Source organism: Phocoena phocoena, chromosome 10 (genome assembly GCF_963924675.1).
Source record: "Phocoena phocoena chromosome 10, mPhoPho1.1, whole genome shotgun sequence".
Lineage (NCBI taxonomy): Eukaryota > Metazoa > Chordata > Mammalia > Artiodactyla > Phocoenidae > Phocoena > Phocoena phocoena.
The window spans coordinates 4,537,182-4,561,971 of NC_089228.1; the positions used below are offsets into that span (position 1 = coordinate 4,537,182).

General features: G+C 54.0%; 1 protein-coding gene across 6 annotated transcripts in view; it reads right to left on the minus strand.

Annotated features, from left to right (window-relative positions):
• The window catches only part of IFT122 (intraflagellar transport 122), a 70,434-nt gene that overhangs the window by 1,793 nt on the left and 43,851 nt on the right, over positions 1-24,790 (minus strand). For all 6 annotated transcript variants that reach the window (XM_065885183.1, XM_065885187.1, XM_065885185.1 and 3 more), the window contains 10 exons: positions 21,873-22,034; positions 15,821-15,987; positions 13,029-13,200; positions 11,515-11,617; positions 9,443-9,583; positions 8,431-8,525; positions 5,068-5,168; positions 2,992-3,157; positions 1,988-2,099; positions 1,254-1,379 (listed from right to left, as the gene is read on the minus strand). In XM_065885183.1, coding sequence (XP_065741255.1) covers positions 1,254-1,379; positions 1,988-2,099; positions 2,992-3,157; positions 5,068-5,168; positions 8,431-8,525; positions 9,443-9,583; positions 11,515-11,617; positions 13,029-13,200; positions 15,821-15,987; positions 21,873-22,034 — 1,345 coding nt within the window. The remainder of the gene's footprint in view (positions 1-1,253; positions 1,380-1,987; positions 2,100-2,991; positions 3,158-5,067; positions 5,169-8,430; positions 8,526-9,442; positions 9,584-11,514; positions 11,618-13,028; positions 13,201-15,820; positions 15,988-21,872; positions 22,035-24,790) is intronic.

Sequence of the window (24,790 nt, forward strand, 5' to 3'; positions counted from 1 at the left end):
TGTGGGAGCAGCAACGATGGGCCTGGCTGGAAACCACGGCCGGCAAACCCGCCAGCTCCTGGAGAAACACTCAGCAGCTGCCGGGTGGTCTGCAGGCACCTGAGGTGGCCTCGCAGATCCTGTTTCAGGGAGAAGGCGGAGAGCGCCTGCGGATCCCAGGGAGCGCCCCTCTGCCAGGTTGGCTGGGTCCGATGAGGAAGGGCCCCCCAGGGGAAGGGGGGCTGCTGGTGCTGAGTCAGGTGCGGGACGTGGCCCCGCACAGCAGCTACGACCCAGCCTAAGCATCTGATGTGAGTGTGTAGAGGGGGGGCGTGAGTGCAGATACGGTTCCCGTCTCCGTCCTTCAGTAAACAACTGCCTGGGTGTTCCTCAATCCTGCTCCTCCAAACGTGGTCCACAGACCAGCGGCATCGGCCTCGTCTGAAAGCTTGTAGAAACACCGGCTCCCAGCCCGCCGAGACCTGCCCACCCAGCTGCTGTGTGCTCACAAGGCCCACCGTGTGCACGCCGTGGCTCGGCTGGGACCATGACTGCGGTCCTGGCCACAGGGACACCTGTCGTGTGGCCTGTGGCCCGAGCTGTTCCAGGGAGGGCGTGCCCCGGGGTTTATGCTGACACACTGGGAGGAGCGCCGGGGGTCGCAGGGCTGATGGGATGCAGGCTGGGCACTGCTGGTGGGGACAGGGCAGGTGCGGCCTAAGAATGAAGCTACCAGAGGATAGCAGGCCCCAGAGGACAGGAGGCAGGCTCCCGTCAGCGCTGAGCAAGCATCTGGGTGAGGCTGAGCACCCGTCCACGCTAGGTTTCTCTACACCCTTTTGTTGCTTGGCCTGTCCAAGTTGTGTTTCTGTCCCTTGTCCATAAAAGTGACCTGACCAGAAGAGCTGGGCCACCGATCCAGGCGTCATATGCCGCGTTGGCTGCTCATCAGCCCCACAGCCAGAAGCAGGGGAGCGCCTTTCAGGAGCCAGGGGTGGGTGGGAGGCCCTCCTGGGTGGAAGGCCAAGGTGGCATCTACACTTCCACGTGCCACTTCTGGCCTGTGGGCATGTGCTGTCCCCTCCTGCACCGCTGCACCCTGGCCAGCGCTCTGCCCATTTCTGGCCCTGTGCCTGCTCCCACATGGTCCTCTGCATCACACAGGGTGGCCTGCCCTGCCCTAGCCTTACCCCCCAAGGCCCCTGCCTCCTGGCGTGCTCCCAGGCCGACGCTCAGCCGACACACACACAGGGTCTGGCCAGCACCCAGGATACTGTTGCTTGCGATCTCTTGCCATTTATTCTCACGCTTGTGTCTTGGCGCCTCCAGGTCAATTAGGGAGACGGCTTCTTCATCAGTAATCCCCTCCTCCAGGTAGAATTCAACCAGGTGCAGCACCTCTGCAGGCACAGGGAGGGGGAGGGGCTGGGGCTGGAATGCTCTCACCAGGCAGCGCGAGGGGGTGGAAGGGTCCCAGAGCTCCTTCCCCACCCAGCACAGGCCTCTCTGAAAGCTGGCAGGTACAGCATTGCTGCCTGCCACACATCTGGGGTAAGCAAGCATGTGTGCGTGTACGTGTGTGTGCGTGCAGGCATGCGTGAGTACGCTAGGGTGAGCACCGGGGGCCTTTACCCCTGCTCTGTCCCCCTAGGAGCCAGAGGGACTCCTCTCCAACGGAAGAAGAGAAGCGTCTCTGCACAGCTACTGGGAAAGGGCTTTTGACCCTCGTCAACATGGAAGGAGCTGGGGCTTGAGAGCCACATCAGCCTCGCAGACGGAGTGCCTGACTAGCGGCGCCTCTTCCCAGGCATTTTCAGCAGGCAGCGCTGCACACTGGGCTCTGAGGGGTGGGTGCTTCAGGTCGGGGCAGCACTGGGGTCCTGCCTCTGGGAACCCGGAGTGGCTGTGTGTGTCAGGCAGGGTGGGGGTCTCACGGTCCCCGATTTCCAAAGGAGGACACAGGTGCCCCACCCACGTGCCGGCCGCCCCAACCGCACACGGCACTCACCGTAAGAAGAGGCTGAGAAGACGAAGGGCTGGCGGCAATTGATGCAAACGTTGCCCAGGTTGTTTAGCAGCGGGTTGTTGGTGGAGCAGCGGTAGCACAAGGGCACCAGCTCCTACAAAATGCCAGCACCACAAAGGCCCGAGGGCCCAGCAGGGCTGGGGTGGGGTCCAGCCCCGTCTCCTCCCCTGGTTTCAGCTCCCTGGGGCCTGGCAGCTGAGAGGAAAGGCCACCTGGGTAGGTGGGAAGGGGGAACTGGAGAGGGCGCAGCGCACAGGCTTTGAGCTGTGGCAAAGCAGCATAAGGGCCTACAGGGACCACAGCGGCGCTGGACACCCCCTTCCCAGGCAGGGCTCAGCAGCGCGGTTCTCCTGGCAGGAATGACAACCACCGCGGCCCCCGTTTACCAGCCAGTCCCTGTGCTCCATGGACTGCACTAAGCACATTACCCACGCTGGCTCACTTCTCACAGCCTCTCGTGGGAAAGCTATCAGGCGCATCCCCATTTCATAGAGCTGGAAACCGAGGAAATGGGAGAACTGGGATTTGAACCTAGATCTGTCTGATGCCAAGTCTCCGCTCTGTGCTTGAAGGAGGGGACTGTGAAAGAGACAGCGGCTGGTTGGGTTGGAGGAAGGCGGGCTGGGGCACTGACTGAGCTGCAGACACTCGGAGTAGACTTGCTGGCAAGTGACAAGCCGGTTCCAGAAGGGGTGGGCTAGGGGAGGGGCTCCTAGGCTGAGGTGAAGGCAGGGCCGACCTGGGCACTGGGGTGGAGCAGACCTGGAGCCTCGGGAGAGCTAGGAAGCAAGGGAGGGCAGGGCTGTGGCGGAGAAGAGAGGACACAGAGAGGGAAGAGGGGGAGAGTTGGCAAGCCAGGGCTTGGGCGACAGAGGGGAGGGAGGGAGCGCAAAGCCCCAGGAGCACGGCAGCCATCTACAAATGAACCCAGGTCGAACTAGGAGGTGTCAGGAGAAGCCTCCTGCCCGAGGGGGCCGCGCCCTCACCTCGCTGTCCTGGAAGGGCTTGGAGCGGATGGTCAGGCTGCCCAGCTCGATGGACTTCTGGAACCTGGCGGGGGTCTGCAGGCCCTGCAGTTTGTCATAGGCGTGCCGGGCCAGCTTGTAGGCACCCAGTGCTTTGCTCTGTTTGGCTAGAGTGAAGAGCGTGTTCCTGCCGATGACGACGTTAAGGACAGTAGAGGCCACTCCAGGCCCGGGAGTTGGCACTGCCCACCTCTGGAGCGAGCTCCGTGCTGGAACGCAGCTCGTGCTGGTGCCAGGAGAGCACGGGAAGGAGTCTGAGCACTGCCTCGCTCATTCGTGGGATGTAAGTATATTTCTCGGGTATCAAGGCCCAGAGATTTTTCCAGAGATAGAGACAGTGTAGTTTCCATTAATATTTTAATCTTGCTTGGGGTTTCTGGGCCTGCTGACGGCTCATTCTGTACCCTGCCTAAGCCAAAACGGCTCCCTCGGCCTCACCCAGCCTGCCAGCCAGGCCCTAGGATGCCTGGCACCAAGTACCGCCCTGCTCCAGCCCCGCCAACGGAGCCTGGTCCCCGACCGCCTGGAGGCCGGCCCCCGGTGCAGACACTCCTCTGTCTGCACTTCACCAAGGCCATGGCGAGCTCTGAGCGCAGCCTCCCTTGCTCCAAGGCCCTCCTTGGAACTCCTAGGCTTTGTGCTCCATCTCAGGTCACCTCAAAGGCCGGCTGTGCCCAGGCCTGGCCTGCCCTTCCTCCCCTCCCCCCACCTATGAATGCCCTTCCCCACTTCTCCCTAACACGCCTCAGTTAAATGAGGCCCAGGCCCAACCTCCTCCCCACTCTCCTTCCCCACACCCCCAGCGTGGCCCCGCCCACCCCAGCAGTCACGTGGAGGCCAGTTTCCTTGTCTGTGTCTCCACCATGCCTGATCAGAGCCAGGCGCTGTGTCGGGAGCTGTTTCCACATCCCCAGTGGACAGCAAGGGTGAAGCTCAGGGCAAGGGTTCGGTCAAACTCTGCTGACTTGAACAGAATTTGCAGCAAAGGCCGGGTGTAGGTCCCGAGAGCCCCTTGGTCTGTGGCAGCTTCCCCTGAAATGTAAATGACGGGCCTGAAACCCTTTAGAGAAGCTAGTTCTCACCTCTGAACCCTCGACTGGGAGGGTTTTTTACTCAAGGAAAGAAGGCAGGGTTGGGTGGGGCTGGGAAGGGGCTTAGAGATAGTGGTGTTTATAAGAGGACATGGGTTTATTGCGACTTTTATCACTTTGAGGACCTTCAGGATTTGGGGTCATTTCCTGGTCGTTTCTGGCAGTACAGGCCCTCAGGCCCCACCTCAGCTCACGGCCCCTCTGTGGCCCTTACCAGACAGAGAAGGAGAGGCCGGCTCACAGGGAGGCCCTCAGGCCGCTGCCCCTCCAGCCTGGCTCGCACGCAGGGGGCTTTCAGCTCCTCCCTCCCCCCACCTCACTTCCCTCCAAGCCCTTCCAGGCGCTGGGTGCTCCCCTGGAACATGTACTCCACGTCTTCCCTGGTTACCTCAGCCTACAGGATGGCTGTCACCTCCTCTAGGCAGCCTTCGCCAACCTTGGCCCCGGCCTTAGCTGCATTCCACCCTGGGACACAGCACACGCCCCACTGAACCAGGCCCTGACACTTGTCACCTCCCCCATTTGATGGCAGTTTGTCGCCTACTGCCTGGTCCGGCACCGGGGATGCAGCAGGTGCTCTGTCCGCCCGCGCTGAATAAACGCTCCCCCCCCACTCCCCAGGGAAGTGCCCAATATTCCAAGCCCCGAAGGCCTGGCGTTTCCTTCACTTTAGTCACACCCTCATCTGTGGGTTCCGGGAGGGCCTGGACAGTGTGTTGGCCAGAGGCCTGCTGCTGGGCCCAGCCCAGAGAGCCCTGAAAACTAATCCTCCCTTGACGCTCCCTCGGTCTCCCTGGCTGAGCCTCTCGTCCAGCCGAACAGCAGCGGCAGGGCGAGCTCTCTCCCCTCCGCGAGGCAGCTGGAGAGAGGGAAACTTCTGCCAGCAAAGTGCTCTGGCCATTAGACAAGAGGGGCGGGACAGAGGGTGGGGTGAGAGAAAGGATACACTTTAGAGATGCCCAGGGGAGTGTCCTTGGTCAGGCTGTGCAGCAGGAACCTGGAGATGTTGAAGAGCGTTTCGGGAAGGTGGAAACTGAACGGCTCCTCCTGCCGTGAGGAAAGCAAACAGGATCGAATTTCTCAGCCGACCTGCTGCTGGGCCGGGCGAGAGGCAGACACCAGTAACTCCAAGCGACTTCAACAGAACAGCAGACCCACCCAGTGGGCACCTACTGTGTGCCAGGCGCCTGCAGCCACTGCCTCCGGTGGTCCCCAACCCAACCCCGTGAGGGAAGCATTGTCATCCTCACTGTGCTGACGAGAAAACCGAGGCCTCGAGAGATGATCTGCCCAAGTCACCAGCAAGAAAGGAGTGGAGCTGGGATTCGAACCCAGGTCTGATCCCAAAGCCCAACAATGTCTTTCTCCCAAGCTCACTGCCTCTGGGCTCAGTAAAGATTCCACTTCCCTGAGCTCAAGCTGTCTCCAAGTAGCTCTAAAAGAGGAGACCTTTATGCGGTTTAAGACATGACCTCCATATAAGCACGTCTTTAAGCGGAGGCAATTAACCCTTTGTAGGATGAAATCGCAGGCCTCTTCTCTGCTGTACAGCAGCAGCCTGACTGTGCGACGCCCACAGGTGTGCCAGGCGCTGGGGCTCCCAGCTGCATCCCTCCGCCCCCAGAGCCCGGCACAGGCCCTGACAGACAGGCACTCAAGACATGCTGAGTTGAATGAACAGGTCTTCTGCACCCAGAGGCTGCCAGAAGCTCAACACAGTAGAGCAGAGGGAACTTTCTATCAGGAGGAGTCTATAAAAGGTTAAGAAAACCCTGTTTCGAAGGAATATGGCACGCGGCTTTAGATGACAAGATGAAAGCAAGCCAGCTACCCACCCCCACCCCCTACCAGTGAGCACCTAATGGTAATAAAACTGACATTTCCTGAAGGGTCTTGTTAGGCCACAGTCATCACTGAGCCACCAGGACTTAGGCCCTCAGTTTGTGAGGGTCTTAGGTCTCAGTTTGTGAGGACTCACTTTACACTACTTCTTTGGTCCAGAACCCAGCATTCTCTTTAGTTCTCACTTAAATTTCTATAGCTTCTGTTAGTTCCAAGAACCCAAGAAAACCTGAGAGTGCATCCTTTTCTGGGTGACAGCCAGGGAGAAGCCTGCCTCTGGTTATACTGCACTAGATGTGGAAGCTAAGAAATGTCCCAGAAAGAGGAGGGAGTGTGTGTGTGTGTGTGGGGGGGGGGTCCTCGGGATTCGCACCTCTCCTCTGGGAAGGACGCCATTATCTCAGAAAAGGTCTGATGCTTCCCTTTCCAGCCTGCTCTGAATCAGAGCTGCTCTGCCGGGCCCTGATGCCAAACCCTAAAACACCATACCCACCTCCGGGCCTTTGCTCCCGCTGTGACCTCTGCCAGGAATGCCCTTCCTCGTCCTCTTCACTTGCCCCATTCTTACTTATCTCCCACCTCTTGGCTTGGGGGCCACCTCTCCGAGGAAGTCCTCTAAGCGTCTCCTTTGCGGGAACTGCACTGCAGTCGCCTGTTACTAGACTATGAGCTCCTGGGGGGCAGGGACAATGTCTCCTTCAGCACTGTGCCCGAGGTCTTGGCACAGGGCGTGTCACACAGCGGGCATGTGTTCAATGAAGGAAGGGCCCAGTGAAGAAGCCTGAGCTGGGATGAAGAGCCAGGCCCTGCAAGTGGGTGTGAAGCTGCCACAAGCTCACAGCTGCATCAGGTCCTGGGGCAGAGCTCAGCTGTTCCAGAGAGGAGACCGCCAGGCCCCTGCCTCCAGGGGCCAAGGGCGATGAAGAGCAGGGAGAGACGGAGCTGGGTCCCAAAGTGGCTCAGGCAAATTGAGACCGGGCTGGGTGCTGACTTCCACCCTGAGTTTGGGGTCTTTAATTTGGAGGGCTTCTTTCCAGGTAAGCACCTGATAGAGATAAGGGGCCCCAAAAAGACTGTAGGGAAGATGAGGTCCCTCGAGACCACTGGGCCTGGTGCGGGGAAGAGGTGAGATGCAGGGCTAATGGCTCAGGCAGGGAACCTCCCCTCCCCACAAGAGTCATTCTTGCCAGACTTCCCCCAGAGGCAGAGAACGTGCCAGGAGCTCAGCACAAATGAGGGGAAAGAGGCACCAAGGGTGGAAGGCAGGGCCTTTGAGACACCCAAAGGCAACTGCTCAGCCTGCGGGGAGTAGGCCAATGGAAAACTGGTTTGAGGCCTCCGCACAGGGCAGTGGTAAGAGCTGAGACTCGTGCAGGGTCACTCTTCCAAGTGCTTCCCAATATTAACTCACTGAATCCTCACAACAACGCCATCAGGTAGGTACTGTTATTCCTCCTTTTACAGAGAAGGAAGCTGAAGCACAGAGGAAAGTAAACGACTTGCCCAAGGTCACACAGTAGAGCTGGGGCGTGAGGCCAGGGGTCTGCCTTCCCTAAATTAGTGGGGTGGGGGGCTAAAAGCACAGGCTCAAAGTCAGCCTGCCTGGGTTCAAGTCCTGGCTCTGCTACTTACTAGCTGTGGGATCTCTCTGTCCAGTGCCTCAGTTTCTTCATCTGTAAGATGGGGATGACAGCACTTATCTCACTGCATGGTTGAAAGGCTGACACAATAAAGCCCTCAGCACATTGCCTCGTATGTAGCAAGTGCTCAGTAAAGGTCGTCTATTGATATTACCCTCTGGCTTACGAGCACAGGATAAGCTCACGTTGTTGAGTGATCGAAGGTACACAAAATAGGGAGGCTGATAACAATCTGTCACCTGTTCCCTACTGTCAGGAGGCAGATTTAAAATGGCTTAATCAGAAGGATCCAGGAGTAACTAAAAAGAACTATTTGGGTCTCTGGAGATCAAGGCAACACTCTTCTTTATAGAGAAGGAAACTGAGGGTCAGAGAGGAGAAGTAAATTGCTCAGGGTCACATAGCAGGTCAGTGGCAGGGCCAGGGAAGAGACCTCAGGCCTTTGGTTAGAGCTAGACCTTCACCCACCTAGAAGAGAGGGCCCCAGGCAACGCCCCCCACCGATCACTTAGAGAGACAGCACTTTGAGTGGCTGATCCAGAGTCTGCCCGAGTCATCCAAACCTGAAGCAAGCAACCAGAAGGGCCCACTCCAGCTCTGGCTTGCTAATTCTGAAGCCCACATGCTGCACCTCCAACAAGTAACCAATCAAGGAAAATCAAAGTTCCAAACTGTCTCCCAGGAGGAGACAAGGATTTCTCAGCAGGTCATCATGCCCTGGGTTTACCCTCCATCCAGAGGTCTGCTGCTCTGTTAAGACGTACCCAGGGCTCCCAGCTCAGCCGGGACTGGTGCCCCCGCCAGGACTCATCTCCCGGCCACCTTACCGTGTACCGCTGAATGGCGTGGTAGCCGTGGTACAGCTCAGCCAAGTGCTGGAAGTGGTGGAACTTGCCGAGCATCACGTCCTTCTGGGCAGGGTCTGCAGGGCACAGCGGGAGGGGAGCAGGGCAGGAGGGAGAGGGCGTGTCAGACTGTGCAGGTTCTCCCCCGACACCAGACCTGAGCCAGGGAGATGGGAAAGGCGCTCTGCACAGGAGCTGCACTATCCTGAGGCAGCTAACGTCTCGGCAGGGCAGAGCACACGGCAGGACTTCTCTCAGGGTCATTCCCTGGGGGAGGGCCAGCTGTGTGAGAGGGCGATCACTGGCATCCAGACAAGCCAGAGCCACCTGGCAGGGAGGGTGGACAGACGTCAAGTTCATTCACGCTCACCTCATGGCTCTTCCCTCTGTGTCCTTGCGTATCAAATCACAAACCACTGGCCAGAACAAAAAGTGCCACCTTCTGCTAGAGCTTGACAGTTTTCAAACTATAACCATGGTTCTGGGAGGCTCACAGCAGCCTTTTGAAGGAAGCAGAGCGGGATGACCCCCACGCTACAGATGGGGCTGCAGTGCTGAGGAAGGACTGTGACTTGTTACAAGTCGCCTAGCTGCTCCAATGCCAGTGTCCTTCCCACTCCTGCAGGCTGGCCTCGGCCCAGTGGAGAGCATCTCCCTGCCCCATCTGCTTCCAGAACTCCCTCAGTGCATCATGGGAAGTCTTGTGAAAGAAAGCAACATCGAAACTATCTTCCTGCCTGGGATGAGCGAGAATCTGGAGTGTGTTACTGTAAACGGATCTCTTTTTCACCTTTTCATTTAGTTCAACATTTTGAAACCACGGCTCAACCAGGTCCAGTTACGGGTTCCCAGGTAGCAGGGAAAAGATATGTTCTGAATTAGCAACACAGGGCAAAGCCCAGGGCTTTAATTAAAACCTCGCAGCTCTTCCGATGTTTATCTTGGTGCCAGAGTGGGGCCGGGAAAACAAGCGGCCCTGCTGATGTTTACTTACCTTGAGCTATATCGAGGCACTGCATGGACAGCATCCAGTAATAATAGGCAGCGTCATTAAATCTGCTCTCGACCACGGCATTGTGTGTGAGCTGCTCCAGCACCCTGACTGCTTCCCCCTGCCGCCCGGCCTTGTGGAACGCTGCAGGGGCACAAAAGCACACACCATGGGGGGAGTTGGGTGGAATTCTGCAGGGCTTGCAAGGGGCTGCTGCAGAAGTAGGACCCTTGTCGGAGCATCTGCAGCACCGCGCTGCGGGGATGCGCCTCTCAGGCCAGAGGCTATAAATAACCAAGGCTACATCCTGAAAAAAAGTACAGAGAGATATACGCCTTTTTGGCTGGGAAAAGGCAACCCGCTTTGGCAAGGCATGGCAGACAGAGAAAGCTGAGGGGCCAAACTGCAGGGCAAAGTCCGAGGACAGAAGCACTGCTCACCGTCAGTGAGGTTCTGCCCCCTGCCCTGTTCCAGGACAAAGCCTAGTGACTCCCCAGGTGACACTAACAGGACCTGGCACTCTAATGGCCTTGGTGGTTTTACAGAGTGCTTTTGTTGATGATTCCCTCACAACAGAATCTGTGAATCTGTTGGATCGTCACAACAGGCCTAGGAAGACGCTTTTGAATGCACTCGCAAGGTGGAGGTAAAGTGGCACACCCAAGGTCACAGAACTGAGCCCGACTCAAGCGCTTGGTCAGTCTCCAACTGAGTGCTTTTTGATGACAACCTTGGAAAATCTGGCTTGGTTCTAGCAACCAAACATTTGTGAAAACAAGCAAAAATTTCTCACATCCACTTAACAGAAATTTCTTGAGTCCCTACTGTGTGGCCAGACCCTCGGGATGTTGGGGGCAGCTGGGGAAGCACTTCTAGCTGTGACGCTTGCCCACATGTCGGTGGCTCAGATGATCCAAATCCTCTGCGTTAGGGAAGGAAAAGGTCTGGCCTTTGTTCCATTCTCATCTCCAATCTCTTGTCTGAGTACCAAGTTACTATGGCGATGGATTCTTGGAAGGACAGACCAGACAGATGGATAGGTTGATGTGTTTTGCCCAAACATGCACATACTTCAGCAACTGGGTGCTCTGGAAATGCTGAAGCAATGGAGAACGGGCTGTCCTTCAACGGGGCCTTTCAGCTGAGGAGCTTCCACAGGGAGCCACTCCGAAATGTGTCCGGAGGTGGCAACTGTTCCCACAGAGAAGTGCAAATGGGATGCTATGGAACATGACACATCCAACTTCAATTAGAATACTTCCTAGAAAAGCAGTGAACCCTAGTTGGGAGAATCAGCCTCCCCAGTCTGACAGATCCTGGTCCAATTCTGGCTTTGCCACTCTGTGGCTTTGGGACTTTGCAGGGCACAGTTAGCCTCTGCGTCTCTGTAGGCTACTGCCGAGGTGCAAGGGTATGTGGTTAAGCACCCAGTCAGTGTCTGACACACAGAAGGCCACCACATTTAAAAATTATTATTACCATTTAAAGCTCTAGACTTCCTCTCACTCCTGTGCCCAGCCGTTTTACCACTGGGTATGCTGAGGAGCAGAGGACACGCCGTTTCCCTGAGCCAGAAGCAGAACCCAAGTTTCTCTTCCGGGTGAGGAAAGTGGCAGGTGGGACCATTCTGGCCATTCTGCGGCCACTCTCCTTCCGTCCTCCCCCACCCTGCCTCAAATTCCCTCTCTGCCACCTCCTAGCTGTGGGACTTCAGACAAATCCCTTTACCTCTTCCAACCTCAGTTTTCTCACCTACAAAACGGTACCTACATCACAGGGCTGCTGTGAGGAATAAACAGGAAGATACACTGGAGCTCACGGTGCTTTGCTCAGGGAGGAGACAGGACCTGCTGAAGGTCCTGAGGCATGTGAGTGGTGGTCCCGGGTGCATCCCACGCAGAGCCCGTGTTCCTCCCACGGCTCCATGGCCTTTCAGCACCAAGCACATCACACCCGCCGAGGAAGTTGTCTATCTTGGGGCCCACGGCAGGAGGCCTGGGCAGCCTACCTGACGCGTGTGTCTTGGCAGTGCTTTCTCCTGCCCCTTGTGCAAGGTGCCAGTCTATGTGGCCTACCTTTCTGGGCTTCCTCAAAACGATCGTTCTCTGCTAGCCACTGAGCGTAGGGCACGTAGATGTCATCCTTAAACTCGGGATGCTTCTCACCCAAGGCGAAGGCCTAGAGGAAGGAGCAAATGGCTTCTTAATCCAGCAGCCCCCGCGGCCCCCATGAAAACACGGGTGCTTGGCTGAAGCCATCAGGGATGTCATATTTTGCCAGCCTGACAACTCGGAGGAGGAGAGTGCCTCCCCACCTCACCACCCCCAGAAACGCAAAAACAAATCAGCTCTTTGAAAACAAAAGGCAATTAACAGCAATATGCAAGCAACTGGATTCAGTAACAACACAGTCTGTTTCTGAACCACAGAAGTGGCACAGAATCGGAAACATTTTATTTTGAGGCTTTGCGTGGGCTCCTGTCGCGCTGCAAACAGATTTCTTTTAATTGCAGGCGACACCTAAGGAAACATAATTGACATTATCATCATTGCTGCTTATTAGCTGTCAAAGATGACCGTGGTCGTGGTGCTGCATGGGACCCGGTGACTGCTTCATCTAAGCCTCAGAACCACCTGTCAGACCGGGAGAACCGGAAATGAGTCACGGGGGAAAATATGTGTCAACGGGGAGAAAGTCTGCCTCATGCACAGCCAAGATGCTCTAATTTATGCTGCTTGAGAAATCTGATAAATGTATCTTGAGAAGCCATTATTGCCTCTGTCCCTGGCTCCACCTTTTCTCATCAGTGACCCTGTCACCTCACCAAATGGAGCCAATTAGCGGGGAGACAAGAGTCAGACAGCTCTTACCAGCAAAGGCCTTGCAGGGGCTCTGCAGACCAGACCACAGTGGGTGGGTGGGGAGGATGAGGACGGTGCGCACAGCTCTTGTCCCCTCGAGGATGAATTTTAATCCAGGGCACAGGGAGCCAGTCAGCTGGAGGGCGGGACTTAAGCCACAGAGGGGCAGCACACCAGCTGCTCCACCAGCCCCACCACAGCCATCTCTCCCGCTGGCCTGGCTAATTCTCTGACCGACCCTCACGACAGAGGAGTCGGGGGGAGGGGGCCGGGAAGAGGAGGAGAAGCTGGCCCCTGAAATGGCTCCGGCCGTTTCAGGGAAAGTACAGGTGGCATCTTCTGCCAAAATGCCAGCCAGCAGGTTTTAAATGTCACACAGGTGTGCCTCCCTGTCTGCGATGCTTCAGCCCGTGGTGCTGGTCAGAGGCAGCTCGGACCAACAGCAGGCAGTGGGGGCTGTCGCATTAACTCCCACATCCTTGGGGTCCATCACTGGGCTGGCACACAGCCAGCAGGCCATAAAGATTTTCCGAATGAATGAACGAATAAGTGAACAAACAGAAAGCGAGTACGGAGAGGCCCTCCAGGATACCCTGGCTCAGAGAATTCACAGGTGAGTCTCGTGACTGCCAGGCCAATGTTCACGCCCACAAGGAGGACAGCTGCTCTCCACCCAAACCCCCCAAATCCCCATGTCCCGGGGCTCAGGGAGGGCCCCCTACGCCCACCTCATCCCAGCGCTGGGTGTCCACATGCAGGTGAACCAAGGACTTCAGGTCACCAATCTTCAGGTAGGTCTCGGCAGCATAGCCAGGGTTATCCAGCTTCTTGAAGTAGTGGGCGCACATCAGCAGGGGCTCCCGCTCGGCCTTGTCCAGCTTACGGGCAATGTCGATGAGCCTGGAGCGGCGAGAGCACAGGGAGGAGATGGACTCCCAGGAAGGGAGCCCGGTGGAAGGAAGCGAGCGTCTGCGTCTTCCCAGGGCAGGCTCGGTGTTGATTCGTGCTGACGTCCCCAGGCCTCCGTATGGCGCCATGGCCCCTGGTGCTTGATGGGAGGTTATTAATTGAGTGAATACTTAATCCAGAAACGCTGCTTGGTAAAGGACACCATCTCCCCCACCCCCTGCGCCTTTCACAGGAGTTACGAACCTATCCAGCAAGCTTTGGGGAGAGAAATCAACGTTTACTCATCACCTACGGGCATCAAGCTCAGCGCCATGAGCTTTCGCATGTGTGATCTCACTGAATCTTCACCGCCCTAAGGGGGTGGTACTGCTATTCCCATTTAACACATGAGGAGACTAGAGGCTAGGGTGAAAGGTGAAGCAACCTGCCCAAGACTCTGCAGCCAGGAAGTGGCAGAGTGCCCTTTCCAGCACCATTTGAGGAATTCTCACAGGAAAGTAGAAGCAGAGGTGGGAGATGTCTTCTGGGACAGGACCTCTCAAGGAAGAGGCATGTGCGGTTCTGCTCTGAGCTCTGGAAGGAAGGCCTGCAGGGAATCTTGACTGTGCCTCTCCTCCTGGCCAAAGTGCTGAACAGGCTGAGGGGCCATGGGGACACTGGTTCACCACTTTTCCCCAGTGGTGGCCACAGCCCTGCCACTGCTCGTGGGCACATGAGGCTGCGTGGAAAGTGCTCGTTCCCTCTGGTCAGGCCGGGTTTTGAGTAAAACCAGCTCTCCCAAGGGAAAGGGGTTCTACCCAGCTCGCTCTTTGTGAGAAGCAGCTGTAGCAAAGCCCTGTCTCAGAGACAGGTGAGCTCAGGGAGGCCTGTCAATCTGTACTTAGAATAATAATGGCATCTAAAAATAACACTTCTCAGCAAAGAAAGGACACGTGTTTAGGGAAAGGTGGCACAGGCAACCCCTTGGCACCTCCGCCCCCGCCCCGCCCGTTAACCCTAATGTCCCTGGAGGAGAAGCACCTTTTACAGCCAGGCCTAGAAGAAGGACAGAACATGCTTAATGTCTCCTTTCTGCACCAGTTAAGTATCCCCCGGGCAGCCTGATTCATATAAGCTGCAAATGAAAGTGACAGGCAAAGCCAGAGGATTGAGCGGGGGACCTAAAGCTGCCTGGCTCTCTCCTGTACCACACCTTTCATGAACAGAATAACTGGGGGGGCAAAATCTGCACCTCTATCTTCAAGAAACGTTATCCTTGGACAAGAGAAAGATGGGGTAGTAGGTCACCCACCCAGGTCCCTTTGTGAGGGACCACACCAACCACATGACTTAGCCATCAACCAGCCCCTCCCCCTCCCAGGTCCCGGGCCACTGCTACCTGTTTCTAGAACACCCAACAGCTTTCAGGGCTTAGACTGAGCCAAACTCAGGAGCCACTCCCTCACCTCTTCTCCTGTGCCAGCTGTAGCAGCCTATACGTGTGTACATGTGCGAGCACAAAGCCCACTCTCCCTGACGGTGGGAGGAGAAAGCCCTCTGCCTGAAGGTCTGATGCTCTAAGAGTCCTAAGACCAAATCCATGCTCTGTCTGGCAGCTCCACCCCAAGCCCCTGTTGCTTCTGTTCTCTGCCTTGAGTGAAATCACTGACCACCAGGCCCAGAGCTCAGAATCAGCTCTGCCGGCCCTGCCCCGACGCACCCTGCCTTGGGTCCTGTCAGTTCACCTCCTCCACGTCTCTCTCGTTCTCTCAGCTGCCGCACTGGCCACTTACCTGGTCCTCCTCTAGTTTTCCCTCCATCCCCCACCTGCTGCCTGAGTGGGCTTCCGAGAGCACAGCCCCGACCAGGGGTCCTCACCACCTACTGACAAATCTAAACGCCTCAGTTTGGCTGGCCCCGGAGGCCCTCCCGGTGAGGCCAGCCCCGATGCCCCTGCCGCAGCCTGCATCCTCCACCCTCACCTGGACCCTTCATGTGACCAACGCCAACTTGTCCTGCTTGGGCAGTTCTTCCACCTGCACGATCTTCCCTTCCTACCATCTCTACCTCCTGAAATTCGTCAAATGACCTTCGTGCAAAGACTACCTCTCAGGAGAAGACATCCAGGGCTCCTCCCGTGAGAATTCACGTCTCCTTCCCTAACATGCTTAGGACTTTTCTTGTTCTTTCCAGGGCCTACCATCATACTGCTTATGGGCACTGAGATCAGTCTGTAGCTCTGCTCCACAAATTCCCAGCTACCTGGCCTTATACGATCACTTGGTCCCTGAAACTTGGTTTCCTCCTTTGAAGGTGGGCATGGAAACACCAACGCGGAGGGTGTGGGGGAGAACCGAAGGCCGGCTCGTAGGGAGGGCTCAGGGAATGGTAGCCCCGGGGCCTGGGTGGCTCCTCCCTCAGTCCCCACCACCCTTTCCCCAGGGCCTTGCTGAGCTTCCCAAAGGCAGCGACTGCCTCGTTCAGTCTCTGTGTCTCCCAAAAACCAAGTCACCATCACCTTCGGATCAGATACTTAGAGAAACACTAGTTTTTTCCTTGTCAGTCAAAACCAAGAGCTGACATGACATGACATGCTGCCAAATGCCTCTTGGGGCAGGGACTGAAAACCTACGTGTCAACCCAGCCGTGGTCGCCGCTGATCTCTATGGCCTTGCCATGCTCGCCTGCCGAGATGTACATCTCCACGGCAGCTTTGGGCTCGTTGATATTTCGAGCCCAGTCGGCCTGTTTGGTGATTAGCATCTTTGTTTCTTTGGGGTCTCCAGATCCAAGGAAATCCTGAGGAAGCACAACAAACAAAACCATTCCGGATTAGAACTTCCTGCTGCCAGCATTACGTCAGGCTGCTGAAGGCTGCAGCAAGGAAGGGCCCCATTTGGCTGCAGCAGGCAGTCAGGATGCAGGCATGAGCCCGTACCCTCGGGGCGGACTGCAGGGCAGGCCCAAGTGCTGGGGAGGAGGGCTCGCAGGCCGCCCCACAGGTGCTCCTGGGGGTACGAGGTCAGTGTCAAGGACTATGGCCCTCAATGTTTCTTGCCCTTCCCACTAATGGACGTTTGTTCTTCAGCTAAACAACACTTTCCCGAATCTCTGGAGTACTGCACACAACCCCGCAGTGTGGGAGGTTTATGATCAGAGTACTTTGTTTCTCTCTCATATAGAGTTTGATGTATGTGTAACTATTCCTTTATAGTGACTTTACACAATTTCAAACAGTCAGACCAAAAATCTTTATTCAGAGTGTAAGTATGATACCACACGCCTCAGAGTGAGGCTGAGTATGTGGTCCCCTGAACTTAAAGGAGGCAAGATGGTTTACAGAGTTCTACGACGGCCCCTCAGCCATCACCACACTGCAAGTCTCACTGGCATCCGTTTTCTGACTCTGTTCATGTTCTGCTGCCTGAACTCAGGGCGTTGCCCCCTCGGCTTTGCCCCAGCTGTTTGCCTGGGGCCGACAGGGAGCACGAGTGGTTTTGGTTAATTACTTCTCAACAGGATAGTACCAGACCCTGTCCTGAGATCAGGTCTGCAGGGGTGGGGACAGCAGGAGGCCGTGGGGGATCTGAGGCAGGGGGAAGGGGCTGGGAGAGAATCCATGAAGGATTCCTTCCACCGCAACAGGGGCCTCTGAGGGGCCGTGCCCAGCTTCCCCAGGTTGGCCTTAGAATTCGCAAGAAACAGTCTCAGAAAATCACCTCTTTTCAGGATACAGTTACCCAAAATATGTGTTGAGGGTTGCCATAGTTGAGGCAGCTTTAGGTGCTGACAATTTGAAAGGTGGGGCTTTTCAAAAAGGGAAATTGAGAGTGCTTTGAGCCCAGCTCTGCACTCCTCCTAAGAAGCAGTTTGTCTCAGGAATAATGTACCCTGCAGAGGCTGTGCTGTGTCAAGCTCACAAAGCATAAGAAAGCACTCCTTTCTCCACTGTACATTCCTGCCTCTTTTATCAAAGATAAGGTGACCATATGTGCGTGGGTTTATCTCTGGGCTTTCTATCCTGTTCCACTGATCTATATTTCTGTTTTTGTGCCAGTACCATACTGTCTTGATTACTGTAGCTTTGTAGTATAGTCTGAAGTCAGGGAGCCTGATTCCTCCAGCTCCATTTTTCATTCTCAAGATTGCTTTGGCTATTCGGGGTCTTTTGTGTTTCCATACAAATTGTGAACTTTTTTGTTCTAGTTCTGTGAAAAATGCCAGTGGTAGTTTGATAGGGAGTGCATTGAATCTGTAGATTGCTTTGGGTAGTAGAGTCATTTTCACAATGTAGAGCAGAGAAAGGACAGCCTCTTCAATAAGTGGTGCTAGGACAACTGGACAGGTACATGTAAAAGTATGAGATTAGAACACTCCCTAACACCATACACAAAAATAAGCTCAAAATGGATTAAAGACCTAAATGTAAGGCCAGAAACTATCAAACTCTTAGAGGAAAACATAGGCAGAACACTCCATGACATAAATCACTGCAAGATTCTTTTTGACCCACCTTCTAGAGAAATAGAAATAAAAACAAAAATAAACAAATGGGACCTAATGAAACTTCAAAGCTTTTGCACAGCAAAGGAAACCATAAACAAGACCAAAAGACAGTCCTCGGAATGGCAGAAAATATTTGCAAATGAAGCAACTGACAAAGGATTAATCTCCAAATTTTACAAGCAGCTCATGCAGCTCAACAACAAGAAAACAAACAACCCAATCCAAAAATGGGCAGAAGACCTAAATAGACGTTTCTCCAAAGAAGATATACAGATTGCCAACAAACACATGAAAGAATGCTCTACATCATTAATCATTAGAGAAATGCAAATCAAAACTACGATGAGATATCATCTCACACTGGTCAGAATGGCCATCATCAAAAAGCTAGAAACAATAAATGCTAGAGAGGGTGTGGAGAAAAGGGAACACTCTTGCACTGCTGGTGGGAATGTAAATTGATACAGCCACTGTGGAGAACAGTATGGAGGTTCCTTAAAAAACTACAAATAGAACTACCATATGACCCAGCAATCCCACTACTGGGCATATACCCTGAGAAAACCATAATTCAAAAACAGTCATGTACCAAAATGTTCACTGCAGCTCTATTTACAATAGCCAGGAGATGGAAGCAACCTAAGTGTCCATCATCGGATGAATGGATAAAGAAGATGTGGCACATATATACAATGGAATATTACTCAGCCATAAAAAGAAACGAAATTGAGTTATTTGTAGTGAGTTGGATGGACCTAGAGTGTGTCATACAGAGTGAAGTAAGTCAGAAAGAGAAAGACAAATACCGTATGCTAACACATATATATGGAATCTAAGAAAAAAAAAAAGTCATGAAGAACCTAGGGGTAAGACGGAATTAAAGACACAGACCTACTAGAGAATGGACTTGAAGATATGGGGAGGGAGAAGGGTAAGCTGTGACAAAGTGAGAGAGTGGCACGGGCAAATAATACACTACCAAACGTAAAATAGCTAGCTAGTGGGAAGCAGCCGCATAGCACAGGGAGATCAGCTCGGTGCTTTGTGACCACCTAGAGGGGTGGGATAGGGAGGGTGGGAGGGAGGGAGATGCAAGAGGGAAGAGATATGGGAACATTATATGTATAACTGATTCACTTTGTTATAAAGCAGAAACTAACACACCATTGTAAAGCAATTATACTCCAATAAAGATGTTTAAAAAAAAAAAAAAGCACTCCTTTCCCCTGATTAGCACTCACTTGTCAGAAAAGTACAGTCAATGTATGCTAAAAACCCACTTGAACAATTAGCATTCTCTCTTTTCTTCCATTTGCTTTCAGGGTAATTGGGTAGCCCCTAAAATAACATATTAGACTGGCCTAAGACAAGCGATTCTTTTCAGGAGAGGAAGGAGCATCGTGACCCTGATGCTGAGGCAGCTTTTGGTGCTGACAATTTGAAAGGTGGGGCTTTTCAATAAAAGACAGGCCCGCCTCGCTGGCTTGGGGAGCTCTGCAGTGCACACAGGTGAAGGGGCTGGAAGGCAGCCGCTGACTACCTGCAGATGCCTGGTTTGGGCTGTTACAGTCCCAGCCTTTACTCTTGGCAGCTACAACGTGTCCTCTTTATGCCAACACAAAGCCGGAAACTCTTCTTTAACCTGGTTGGCTAAATGAGGTTAGCAGCCGGGGAAAACAGGCATCGTGAGGGAACAGGAATGTCCTTCAAAGGGAGTGCTCAGTGGACTCCGGGTGTCTCACTCACTCTGTAGTGAGAAGGGTCAGAGGCTAAGAGCAAGCCATAAATTTGGGTCGTCAGTGTGGAGACCAGGCAGGGACACAGCTCCTGGGCTTGAAAGAGTCTCCTCCAGCCCCATGCTCCAGCTCCTGGAGCTCGGACCTAATAGAAGTTAAGTCTAAATGGTGCTTCAAGGCTCAGCAAACTGGGTTTCCAAAGGTTCTCTGGTCCCGTGAAGCTAATTTACACATTATCTGGGGCCACGGCAAAGACTCTGTCCTGGAGTGGACAGAAAGAGGCTGTGCTGAGTGATGAATGAGACTAAACTGTGTTCTCATGCTTGGTGATTTTGATAAGGATATACTACATAAGAGTTAAGAGCATTATAATTCCCTTTATCTCCATATAAACATGTCACTTCCCCGGAAAGCATACAATTTATTTGTACGTGGGAACGTAATTTAAAAATTTTCTGAAAACCAGATTGAATCTTGGGAAGCAATTTTCAAGTAAAGACAAACATGCCATGTTAATAAGCACTGTGCCTTCCCCCACCCCCCGACATAATGTGTACATACACATTTTCTCAAATTCAGACTGTCGGGGGTCGGGGGGCGGGGAATGAAATGGAAGCAACCTACTTGGATCCTACTTGGAATTGTGATCAAAACCTGAAACCGGAAACAACCCCCAGCGTATTTACCTTCATGGAGAGGCAGACCAGACGGACTGCGTAAATGGGCTGCCTTTCTGGGTGGAAGAGCGTAGGCGCACAAAGCCCACTGGAAGTGTGAGGAGAGGCTTCAGTGCAGGGCAGGGTGGGGCTGGCGGGGGCCGGTCTGAAGGACGGCCATGCTGTGGTCACGCCTGGCTCCACTCACTCTCCCAGCCTTTCTACAGCTCAGCCTTTGTAAAGGGCTTCCTCGTGGGTTCATTTCTGCAATTCTCAGAACTGAGCTCAGCTGGACTAGGCGACCCTCCAAGAAGGAAATGGAGGTTGGCAAAGTGCAGAGCCTCCCCCAGGTCACCCACAGGGAGGCTGGGACTCACGCCCACTCTCTGGGCACCACGGCAAGGTGCTGTCTCCTACGCCACAGCTGCCATCCAGGACTTTGCAGAGGACCCGGGAAGCGCTGTTGATCCAGAAGAACAACCAAGCCTAGCTGTTCCTAAAGCCTGAATTCTACCCTCAGGGATTCGATCCTTTAGTTCAAGGTTTTATCCTTGGTTTAAATGTTGTCACCCCCAGAAAGAGACACCCTGATTTAGGTGTTCTCAGTGTGAACGCACTGTTAAATTGTGTGTGTGTGTGTGCGTGTGCGTGTGTGTGGTGTGTGGTGTGTGTGGTGGGGTTTGGGGGAGGATAGAAAAGTTGAAGAGGGCAAAAAGGGGGCTACCTGAAGCACCCAGATCTGAGGGTTGGCGTGAAGGAGCCACCAAGGAAGAGACAGACTGGAGCCCAGGTGCTTGGCCAGGTACTGATGACCAGCAACTCCCGGGCCGCATCACAGGGACCCACGGATGGTAGAAGATAAAAGAGCATGTAGCCATCTCCAGGAACAGAAAAGCAGGGGAAAAAATGGGGAGAATTTTCCATCTTGAACTCCTTAGCTAATTACCATTAACAGCCTCTAATTGGTTGTAGCTGATGACTCACTGAACATTCTGAAGCCTCTCTGAGGTTACCTGGAGACAGGATAACAAAGGCACCTCCATGGAAGGAAGATCCTGGCTGTTCCAGGCACCCACCCTCTTTTCACCCGCGCGCTAGGTGAACCTGCATGTGTCCTGGTGGTCTACGGTCCTCAGTGGGACTCAGTCTCACACAAGCCACCAGGAGCTGCTCCAGGAAGACTGCCCTCACCTACCTTTAAAGGCCCAGACCTGTTGGGGACTAACCTTAACAGGGGCCCTCCAAATGCAAGAGGATATCTCCCCCAACCCCAGGCAAGCAATGGGGGCACAGTGTGCTCACAGCAGCGGGCAAGGCCTCTGTCACAGCACCTTTGAGGCCCAGTGCGAAGCCCAGCACCAAGCAGAGCAGGCACTTAGGAAACCGTGGCTGGAGTGAACCATGCTGGCCTATGTGGCAACAACGGCAGAACCAGCTCATGCCTGAGGACACAGGCTCTCAGTGGCTTCTGACAAAGGTTTGAGAGACTTTGTGGGAAACAGAACCCCGAACCCTTAACAAAGGGACTATGCTGGTTAGGACTCACCGTCCATCCAGTTCTGTCACTGACAAAGCTCTGAATCGTTACACTCTGTCCCTTTTGACATCAGCCTGAAAGGTCAGTTGTAGGTCAGCTTTAACCAGTGGCCTCCGATGGTTCCTCATTTATCAATGTGCCTACAGCTGTTCTGAGGCCACAGCTACCGTCTGTCCGCACCACCTCTGGGGTAGACAGCCTGGAAGCCGCAGGGTCGGGACGGCAGTGGGCAGGCCGTGGACGGGTTACCTTGGCGTACTCGAACATGCGGAGGTCTGTGTACATGTCGAGCGCGAGGTTCTCGTGCCCGCTCCTCTTGTACAGTCTGGCGGCCTCGTGGAACTTCCCCTGGTAGGAAAACACATCTGCCAGAAACAGGTCATTGTTGGTCTCTCCCCGCTTCTTCCTCTCCTGGAAAAATTAGAAGCACAGGAAACGGCCTCTGCAGCCATGGCAGGAAGCAGCCTTTACAAAAGTTAGATGTTGCTATTTCAGGTTAAGCCCCTGGGCCTTCCTACTGGAACCTACGCTTGGCTCCTGGGCTGTTGTGTCTCTCACCTAGGTTTCTGGTGGGAATGCTTGACAACAAAAGCAGATTTTTTTTTTTTCCAGATGAGTGAAGATCAAAAGAGATGCAAACTTTTGTTTGTTTAATGGAAATTCCTCACAGCTGCTTCCTTAAATATTCTTCCAAGGAAACAACTGCATAGTGAGGATGGTGTGTACCGCCCACTCGTAGGGGGCCCCCAAGCTCTAAGAGCTCCGAGATCCCCAGGCCTGGTTTGGCCGAGTTGTTACTCATGATAATGGTGGACAAGGACAAAGTTTAGGGTTTCTTTCCAAGAAAAAGACCAACAAAACAGGATAGAGAATCTTACTACGTCCCTGTCTCTAAAGAGAAGGCGAGCAACGCCGTGTGTTGAGAACCCACTAGGCGCCGGCTACTCCTCACCCAAGTGTCACACTGCGGGAAGCCGGGACTCGGGAGAGGGGCAGGTCACGATCACACAGAGCTGGCGTTTGGACTCTGTCTGACTCCAGATGCTCTCTGTTCCACGTAATACACCCTTCGGAAACTCGTGATGGCCCCCAACAATACACCTGTGCGCGCACGCAACACACACACACACACACACACACACACACACACACACACACACACAGGTAGCAGTGCTGAGAATGAGAAGTAACTGGCACTCTCCCCTCCCTCCTGTGTTAGGGAACAGTCAATAGTCTACAGCTCAAGTATTTGTAAACACTCAATAGCACCCAATCTCTCATCCCCAGCAGTCTCTTTTTGCTTGTTTTCCAGCAAGTGTATCACAGTGGAGGAAGATGAAACATTGAATCAAACTCCTAGGCAAGGACTTCCCTGGTGGCACAGTGGTTGGGAGTCCGCCTGCCAATGCAGGGGACACGGGTTCAACCCCTGGTCCGGGAGGATCCCACATGCTGCGGAGCAGCAAGGCCCGGGCGCCACAGCTATGGAGCCTGTGCTCTGCAGCCCACGAGCCACAGCTACTGAGCCCACATGCCACAACTAAAGCCCACGCACGCCTAGAGCCTGCGCTCCACAACAAGAGGAGCCCCCACTCGCTGCAACTAGAGAAAGCCTGCACGCAGCAACGAAGACCCAACACAGCCAAAATTAAAAATTAATTAATTAAAAAAAAAACAACTCCTAGGCAAGCTGGTGAAAGTTATAACAGCTGTAGGCAATATGCTTCCCCCCTGACAGAAATAATTTTTAACCCCCCCCCAAAAAAACCCCCAAACTACACATAGTTTAGGCTAATCTGCCAAATAAACTAACTCCTAATAGTAGGAAATGAATTAAAATCTTGCAGTGAGATAAAGAAATAGGTTTCACAAGGCGTGGAATTTAAGCCAAATCTGTTCCAGGCCCCAGAACCCCACCATGATCAGTACAAAGGATTCCACACACTCAGTGTGTCAGAGCCACATGGACAGATGCCGTTCCTCCTGCTATCAGCACAGTTGCAGCTCACCCATCCAAAAGAAGTGCAGTAAGGAACCCCAGTTCTCTGGAGCAATGCTGAATGCCTAGAAGCAAGCAACTAAGGCCTCAGAGCAAACAAAATGGATCTGCACTCAAAGGCACTTTGCTCTTTTTCAAGAGGCAATTCTTACAAGTTTACTTTGCCCAGCTCACAGCACACCGGAAGAGACAGTACACGGGATCTCAGTAAGACGTGATAAGTGGCCAGAGTTGGTCCTCACAGAGGTCGGTTACTTTTACACAGAGAAAAATTATGTTCCATGGCCTCATGTTAAGACCCCTAGATCCAGACCAGCTGATCTACAAATGTGGCCCCTAGTAGTAAGTGGTACTGGGCATCATGGGTAGGTGGCTCTGAAGAAACCCTTCACCGCGCAGGTGAGGACTGAACAGAAGACAGAGATGCTCCTTGTGACTGTGCTGGGGGAGGGAGACGGTGTGCAGAGCAAGCGCCAGGAGCAACTTCCGAAAGGGCAACACGGCCCAGAGGAAAGACAGCGGGAGCTTGGAAAACAAAACTGGCTTAAATTCCAACCCATCTTTTTGCCCTGGGGACGTGACACAGCCTTTCTGGGCCTTAGTTTCCTTATTTATCAATAGAGGTAAGAATAGCAGCTGCCTCATCAAGTCGCTGTGAGGATTTAAAATCGTGTACACATCAATCACGCGTGCGGCATGGAGCAGGCACTCAACAAACGGCAACTATTACTAGGCCAAGCAGGCTGTGAGCTCCCGCAGGCCTCTTCCACTCAGCTCTCTGCCCACTGGGCTCAGCCACACGGCTTGGCCCACGACAGGTGTTTATTATGCTGAACGGAATCGAAGGGAGGAGACATTTGCTGATCTCCTCACTGCTTCCATATGTGAATTCAAGTGTATCTCACATTCCCAGAGCCTCACAATAAATCTGTTCAGAAGAAGAAATATCTAAACCTTTTTACGGACAGACAGCCTGAAGATGCACAGGAATGAAAAATATTTTCTCCCATCACCCAGCAAATGGTGCAGCTAGAACCAGCCTCTTTAGGCCCCCATCCGCCTCTGGGTGTGGCTGACGAGGTCCAGGCCGGGACTGGTGGGCTGCGGGGAGGGCTCAGAGCTCCGCAGGCGCCAGCTGGGTCACACGCCTCCCTCCCCAGGGCCCATC